At 41.2% G+C, this 9,015-nt stretch overlaps 1 protein-coding gene across 1 annotated transcript; it reads right to left on the bottom strand.

Moving 5' to 3' along the window:
- Positions 1-2,025: 2,025 nt before the first annotated feature.
- Positions 2,026-9,009, bottom strand: LOC137783396 (sorting nexin-2-like). Its single transcript, XM_068573278.1, has 6 exons — positions 8,885-9,009; positions 7,658-7,863; positions 7,308-7,451; positions 3,044-3,124; positions 2,610-2,681; positions 2,026-2,234 (listed from the first exon to the last, which is right to left on the bottom strand). Exons 1-6 carry the CDS (start codon positions 8,997-8,999, stop codon positions 2,184-2,186), a joined length of 669 nt encoding a protein of 222 aa, XP_068429379.1. The 5' UTR covers positions 9,000-9,009; the 3' UTR covers positions 2,026-2,183.
- Between the last annotated feature and the right edge of the window lie 6 nt (positions 9,010-9,015).

Genomic DNA, 9,015 nt, shown 5'->3' with positions numbered 1-9,015 from the left:
ACAAAATGGAAGCGATCAATGCAATTTAAAATAAAGAATTCCAGTTTTCATTCAATAAAGAGAAATAAAGATATAAAGAAACAAAAGATTTGCATCGTCAGGATGTCGCATTTCATCCTGATGACAAAGTGGAATTTAAATTCAACAAAAATAAAAATCAAGAACACATTCAATATTTGTGAGTGCAGCGCTCACGCCGACCAGCAGGGGGAACCCGGACGGACGGACGGAGTCACAGGACGATCACTCACGTCCTCCACGCCTGAAACCACAAAATCACTTCAGTTCTCCTTCCTCTGCAGCGGAAACACGCCTGTTAGCATCGCTATTTGTTAGCTTTCATGCTCGTTAGCTTCGCTGCTCGTTAGCTTTGACGTTTAGTAGCATTGATGCCCGTCAGTTCCATGCCAGTTAGCTTCGATGCATTGTTAGCTTGGGTGTCCGTTAGCTTGGGTGCTAACGAGTGTGTAAATATTGGGCTTTCGTGGAGGTCGGTGAGCGCTGGCGAAGAGGAGAGACTCTTCCTCCTCTCGCCGGCTCAAAAGAGGGAAAGAAGGAGAACGCGTTGCCTTCACTTGCGATCATACAGCAACGGAAATAAGTTGTTTTGAGACGCGAGGACATGAGGAAATGAGAAAGTGAGGGAGGTCGAACAGGAAGTATAAACGCAGTCCTTCATCACCGGTTCACAAGCTCTCGTTTTTAAATATTCTGTTTACCGAGATGATGAAAGGCTGAATAATTAAATGTGTTTATGGATATTAAACAGATGGTTGCAGCTTCCTGCAGAAACATTTTCACATTCCTGGTTTCAAAACACACAACAAAAATCAAATTCTTTCTGGGGGAAACAAAGTGTAAAGTTCAGGACTACACTACCCAGAGAGCACTGCAGCGAGACAACATCCAATCAGAAAGCTTCAGATGCGTCGTTGCCGGGCGGATAAAGAAAATGTAACGATGACTTTGGTTTTTGTTTGGGGATACGATGCAACTCTTGACTTTCTGTCGACTTCAACCGCTGAGGCTCATGGGTAATGTAGTTCTGAGGGACAAACCGTATGGAAGACCCTTTATGCCAAAAAAACGGAGAAGTCAGAATTGATCAAAAATAAAAGTCCTGTAAAGCATTTTATAAGCTGCATACAAATATGAAATAGCATGTTTAAAACACACCATCATGAAGTTAAAGGAACATTTAATGTGTTTATAACCCAAAGTATTTGTCAACAAATACAAATTGTCCTAAAAAGACATGCTGTGTTTTTACTATATTGTCATTCATTATGTTTGTCATGTGCAGTCGTTGATAATTATGAACACTAATATCTGCTTAAAACGACAACATAGTGTGATATTTACCGTTTGTTTACAACAATACTGTTTATAAATGCTAAATATGAAGATTAAAAGCGACACTGCCCAGTTGAAGTAACAAAATATGAAGATTTTTTTTCTGGAGTTTTTGACCCGTTTCTGTTAAATATAAGATATTACGCGATATGAATTCATTATTTGAGAATACGGAAAGTTTAAAGAAGAATAAATCATGTGGCGACACGCCCGTTAGCATCGATGTCCGTTAGCTAACAATGTCCGTTAGCATCGATGGTCGTTAGCTTCTATGCCCGTTAGCTTAAATAATAAATCAGGTGGCGACACAGAGAGATAACCGCTTTTAGTTTTTCATAAATATAAATTTTTGTTTGTCAGAATTTAAACTAGAGAAATATGACAGACTTTATCCTAATATATCATTATTTTTTATTACTTTTCCTCTTTTTATGGCAATAATGAGCTTCCATACGTTCCGTTACCAAAATGACGACGTAAAAAAAAAAAGGTGATTTTTGTCAAACGGGGATTATGAGCTTCTGGTTTTGCAGAGTTTCTTTTTTTTTTTTTTGCTGAATTCAGACGACGAGAGGGAAAATAGTGCGAGAGGAGAGAGCAAAACTGTGAGCGCCGATTACTCTGACGGGACCCTGAATGCAACACCGGGTTCAGCAGGAAAGAAATGAAAGAATCAAAGTAAAAAAATGACGAACTGTCAATCAAGAGTCCATCGTGTAGATTTTGCTGTAAAACGCAGGAGAAGTCGTCTCGTCTCGTCTTCACTCCGGGCATAACAGGAGGAGCGGTGCATTGTGGGTAATGTAGTCGACCGGAGCCCCTGGGGTCGTCTACGAGATGGCCTTGGCCTCGGGCAAGAAGGCGTCCCAATATTTTATCAGCTAAGAAAGCAGAAAAGGAAATTATTCACATTTCATAAACGCTGGTTTTGTTCACACGGAAACATTTTATTGTTTATTTATTGTGATGTTTGTAAAATGTCTAATTCGTGCTGAATGTAACAAAAATGTGTAAATCTGATTAATATATTCATTTTTTTTAAAGATACAAAATTATACTTTAAGATTTTCAGAGCATAAATGTACTTTTACATGTTTTTAAATTCAGAATTATACAAAATAAATAACATTATATTTTAATTTTATTAGGTGAAATTATATTTAACAATGTTCTGACTTATATATTTGTATTATGTGTACACACTAACTATATACTACTACCTAATAATTTCATAATCCTAATCCTCATGTGTTCACCTGCTGCTGCGTCTGCACCAGGCTCTCCAGGTATTTCACCAGGATGCTTTTGAAATCCTTCACTCGCTCTTTCTGCAGGAAACAGAATTCACTTCTTCATCAAAAACAACCACATGAAACATTCACTCATTCATTTACTCCTTCACTCATTCTCTCTTGTTCGTTCACTCATTTATTCATTCACTAATTTGCTCACAAGTTCATTTGTTCATTTATTCATCTATTGATAATTTCGCTCATTCATTTATTAATTTGTTCATTCATACCACTCATTCACTTGTTCATTTCACTCATTCATTTGACTCGTTTGTTCACTCATTCATTCGTTTATTCTTTCCTCACTCACTTAATCCCTCATTCACTTGTTCATTTACTCACTTGTTTATTCCCTCATTTACACATTCTCTCCCTCATTCACTCGTTCATCCCCTCACCTCAAAGCGGCTGACTTCTCTGCGTATGGTCTTGGAGATGAGTTCAAAGTCTCGTTCTCCCTGCAGGACTTTTCCCTCCAGCTGCAACACAAGAGAAGCTCCTGAGACGGCTGGTTCATGTGTTCATCCAACACTGATTCATTACATCATTATGTTCATGTGTTCATCCAACACTGAGTCATGACATCATTGTGTTCATCCAACACTGATTCATGACTTCATTATGTTCATGTGTTCATCCAACACTGATTCATTACATCATTATGTTCATGTGTTCATCCAACACTGAGTCATGACATCATTGTGTTCATCCAACACTGATTCATGACATCATTGTGTTCATGTGTTCATCCAACACTGAGTCATGACATCATTATGTTCTTGTGTTCATCCAACACTGAGTCATGACATCATTATGTTCATGTGTTCATCCAACACTGATTCATGACATCATTATGTTCATGTGTTCATCCAACACTGAGTCATGACATCATTATGTTCATGTGTTCATCCAACACTGAGTCATGACATCATTATGTTCATGTGTTCATCCAACACTGATTCATGACATCATTATGTTCATGTGTTCATCCAACACTGAGTCATAACATCATTATGTTCATGTGTTCATCTAACACTGATTCATGACTTCATGATGTTCATGTGTTCATCCAACACTGATTCATGACTTCATGATGTTCATGTGTTCATCCAACACTGAGTCGTGACATCGTTACACTCATGTGTTCATCCAACACTGAGTCGTGACATCGTTACGTTCATGTGTTCATCCAACACTGAGTCATGACATCATTATGTTCATGTGTTCATCCAACACTGATTTATGACTTCATTATGTTCATGTGTTCATCCAACACTGATTCATGACTTCATTATGTTCAGGTGTTCATCCAACACTGAGTCATGACATCATTATGTTCATGTGTTCATCCAACACTGAGTCATGACATCATTATGTTCATGTGTTCATCCAACACTGAGTCATGACATCATTATGTTCATGTGTTCATCCAACACTGAGTCATGACATCATTATGTTCATGTGTTCATCCAACACTGAGTCATGACATCATTATGTTCATGTGTTCATCCAACACTGAGTCATGACATCATTATGTTCATGTGTTCATCCAACACTGAGTCATGACATCATTATGTTCATGTGTTCATCCAACACTGAGTCATGACATCATTATGTTCATGTGTTCATCCAACACTGAGTCATGACATCATTATGTTCATGTGTTCATCCAACACTGAGTCGTGACATCGTTACACTCATGTGTTCATCCAACACTGAGTCATGACATCATTACGTTCATGTGTTCATCCAACACTGAGTCGTGACATCGTTACACTCATGTGTTCATCCAACACTGAGTCATGACATCATGTTCATGTGTTCATCCAACACTTAGTCATGACATCATTACGTTCATGTGTTCATCCAACACTGAGTCATGACATCATGTTCATGTGTTCATCCAACACTTAGTCATGACATCATTATGTTCCTTTCATTTAGATTTTGTCGTTTAGGAGATGTTTTAAAGTTAATAAAGGTATTAAAGTTAATAAAGTTAATAAAGTTATTAAAGTTAATAAAGTTAATAAAGTTAATAAAGTGAACCCTTCAGAGGTTTCAGGAGCAAACAGGAAGCAGTTTGACACAAACAGTCATCTGAAGACTTTGGGTCCAACAACAAACTGTCATGTGACCAAAAGAGACACAAACAAACAAACAAACAAACAAACAAACAAACAAGACGCAACCATGGAAACGTTCAAATAAACAGCTGCAACGAATGTGGAAATATGAAAGAGAGAGAGAGAGAGAGAGAGAGAGAGAGAGAGAGAGAGAGAGAGAGAGAGAGAGAGAGAGAAATGACACACACAGACAGACAGACAGACAGACAGACAGACAGACAGACAGACAGACAGACAGACAGACAGACAGACAGACAGACAGACAGACAGGTGGACAGACAGACAGGTGGACAGACAGGCAGACAGACAGACAGACAGACAGACAGACAGACAGACAGACAGGTGGACAGACAGGCAGCAGGTCCTACCTCCTCTATCTCCTGGTTGCAGGAAAGCGTGGCGGGAAAAATGCAACAAAATTTAAAGAGGCATAAAAATAAGTTCAGATTTTCAAAGTAAAAGAGAAAGATTTAGAAACGTGAGCAAAAACAGTGACAACAAAATAAAAGCTGCTAACAGAAAGAAAAGTCCTCCTTAATAGTATATATATATACATTATATACTATATATAATACATATAATATATTATATAATACATACATTATATATTATACATAGTACATTATGTAATATATATAATGTACTAAATATAATACATACATTATATATTATATTTAGTACATTCTATATTCTATATAGTATATATTAAACTATAAATAGTATATTATATACTATATAGAATATACAGAAGACTAAAAGCTGAACAACAAGCTAAAACAAAACCTTCTGATCTTTAGTTTAGATGAATTGTATTTATGTTTAATTTAAAGTACACGTCTCTAAACTGGAGGCGTGCGGCGCAGGAAGAGCCTTCAGAATAAAAGCTCCTGAGTGGGTGTAGTTCCTGCCTGCAGCCCACAGGGGGCAGCGGTCCACAAGCTGACAGCACAACTACAGGCTGATATTCTATTAACACTTTCATGAACTCATTAACTTCATGACCTGAGCACAGATATTGTCTTTTTAATTAGAATAATAATTTATACCGTTAAAGTTTTTAAGAAAATGCATTGAATTAGTCAGGAAATAATATTTATGCAGAAATAATTTGATGAATGTTGCTGAAGCAAAAAGGAGGAGGAGGAAGAGGAGGAAGAGGAGAAAGAGGAGGAGTTCTGCAGTGATATGATTTCTTATCAGATGTTTATGGGTTTTAGTTGAAGAGGGAAAGATATTCTAAAAATAATAATAATAATAATAATAATAATAATAATAATAATAATAATAATAATAATAATCCTCATGTGAGGGATCAGATCTTCCTCCAGTAGTAAAACTCTTTCGGCTTCAGTAAAAGTCCTGAGTGTGTTTTCTGCTGTCAGAGAACCAACAACCTCCTGACAGCCCAATAACCACTGCACCTACTGACAGCTGTGTGTGTGTGTGTGTGTGTGTGTGTGTGTGTGTGTGTGTGTGTTGCTTCTGACAGAGAGGATGTATTTGTGTGGTGACAGCTTCAACAGACGCTCTAATAAAGTACTTTTCTGTTCTCTCTGGTCTCAAGTCTGCAGACTGAGAAAAAACAAGATATATAGTTTTCATATATATATATATATATATATATATATATATATATATATATATATATATGTCAAATATAAAAGTTTTCACATGAGTGAGCCGGTGAGGTGCGCTTGTTTTCTCCGCCTGGATGCACTGACAGGAGAGAGCATCATGAACACACTGTGACCATGTGATACTATATATATATATAAATACTATTGAATTATTATGATACTATAAATATATATCAATACTATTGAATTATTGTGATACTATAAATATATATCAATATTATTTAATTATTGTGATACTATTTATGAATATAAATAGTGTTTTATTAAGGATTTTGTATTTTTCTTGAAGCCTGAAGGACATCAGCGTGTTGATGATCTCTGCACCAAACTCCATTCAGAAAAACACTCATTTAACAGCTTAATGCTTTTCATCGCTTCATGACCCGTCTCACCCTCTCTCTCCCGTCTCACCTTCTCACACTCTGACCCGTCTCACCCTCTCTCTCCCGTCTCACCTTCTCACCCTCTGACCCGTCTCACCCTCTCTCTCCCGTCTCACCCTCTCCCTCCCGTCTCACCCTCTCTCTCCCGTCTCACCCTCTCTCTCCCGTCTCACCCTCTCTCTCCCGTCTCACCCTCTCTCTCCCGTCTCACCCTCTCTCTCCCGTCTCACCCTCTCTCTCCCGTCTCACCCTCTGGCCCGTCTCACCCTCTGGCCCGTCTCACCCTCTCTCCCGTCTCACCCTCTCTCCCGTCTCACCCTCTCTCTCCCGTCTCACCCTCTCTCCCGTCTCACCCTCTCTCCCGTCTCACCCTCTCTCTCCCGTCTCACCCTCTCACCTTTTCCCCCGTCTCACCCTCTGGCCCGTCTCACCCTCTCTCCCGTCTCACCCTCTGGCCCGTCTCACCCTCTCTCCCGTCTCACCCTCTGGCCCGTCTCACCCTCTCTCCCGTCTCACCTCTCTCATCTCGTCCTTCGCCTGCTGCAGCTTCTCTGGTTTGTTGTTGAACTGAAGTTTTGCTTCAGCTTCTCGTTTCTTCTGCAGCAGAAGCTGAGAGTCCTGCCACTTCTGCCAGGTCTTCATCCTGTGGTCGAACACACCCTGCAGACACACACACACACAGACACACACACAGACACACACACACACACACACACACTATTTATATTTAATCTATTATATATATTATACTTCTAAAGACGAGTCAACATACACCAGTGAAAAATGAGAATATATATATATATATAAAAATAAATAACACAACCTCAACCCCAACACAACACAACCCCAACACAACCCGGCGGTACCTTGACGGCGGTGATGAGGCGGACGTAGTCGCCCAGCAGCTCGGAGAACAGGTAGAAGTCGGCGTGCGCCTGGTCCTGCTGCAGCTGCTCCACCTTCTCCTCCACCTCGGCGAGCTGCGACAGCGCCCGCGACAGCGCCGTGTGGTCCTCGCTGTTCCCCAACATGGCCGCCGACTTGGAGAACTGCGCCGTGTTCACCGACAGCTCTGCAGGCGAGGAGGGAGGAGCTTAAAGTCTCAGCACAAAGAGACAGAGAGAGTCTGGCGCCACCTGTGGAGAGAAGGGGGCGTGTCCCCGAGCACCTGCCCCCCCTGGTTCTACTGCGTTCTACTGCGTTCTACTTTCTACTCCACGACATGCATTTCATAACTTTCTGTAGATTTCAGACAACAAAGGATGACCTAGTATTTCTATATTAAATAGTATAACATATTAATTAGTACAATAGAATATATTCTTTGGTAAAGTCGTTTCTGGCGCCTCCTGTGGACACAAGTGGAAGTGTTTCACCAGACTCCCTTTAGAAGCAGGATCTGACCCTCAGTCCTGGTACCAGTTCTAGGTCCAGGTCCTGGTTCAAGGTCCTTGTTCAAGGTTCTGGTTCTGGTCACATCTTGGTTCTGGTCCAGGTCCTGGTTCTGGTTCTAGGTTCTGGTTCTAGGTTCTGGTTCTGATCCAGGTCTTGGTTCTGGTCCTGTTTCCAGGTTCTAGATTCTGGTTCTGGTCTTGATTCTGGTCCAGGTCTTGGTTCTGGTCCTGGTTCTAGGTTCTGATCCAGGTCCTGTTTCTAGGTTCTGGTTATGGTCCAGGTCTTGGTCCAGGTCTTGGTTCTGGTCCTGGTTTTAGGTTCTGGTCCTGGTTCTAGGTTCTGGTCCAGGTCCTGTTTCTAGGTTCTGGTTATGGTCCAGGTCTTGGTTCTGGTCCTGGTTTTAGGTTCTGGTCCTGGTTCTAGGTTCTGGTCCAGGTCCTGTTTCTAGGTTCTGGTTATGGTCCAGGTCTTGGTTCTGGTCCTGTTTCTAGGTTCTGGTCCAGGTCTTGGTTCTGTTTCTAGGTTCTGGTTCTGATGTAGGTCCTGTTTCTAGGTTCTGGTCCCCCCCCCCCCCCCCACTCCTGCCCTTGCCGCCAAGCCCCGCCTCCCTCCACATAGCCCCGCCTCCCTCCACATAGCCCCGCCTCCCTCCACATAGCCCCGCCTCCCTCCACATAGCCCCGCCCCTCCAGCCTCACCTTTCCTGTGGCAGACCAGAGACTCCACGCTGCCGTGCAGCTTCCTCAGCTGGAGGTCCAGGTTCTCAAAGTGCTGCTGCTTCTCCTCGAACCACTGCAACAAGGAGACATTCATGTTTCCTGCTCCCTCC

This window comes from Clinocottus analis, unplaced genomic scaffold, assembly GCF_023055335.1.
Source record: "Clinocottus analis isolate CAN_PGR_092001 unplaced genomic scaffold, fCliAna1.0.p SCAF_120, whole genome shotgun sequence".
In the NCBI taxonomy this organism is placed as follows: Eukaryota; Metazoa; Chordata; class Actinopteri; order Perciformes; family Cottidae; genus Clinocottus; species Clinocottus analis.
This window is presented reverse-complemented; position numbering and strand designations above follow the sequence as displayed.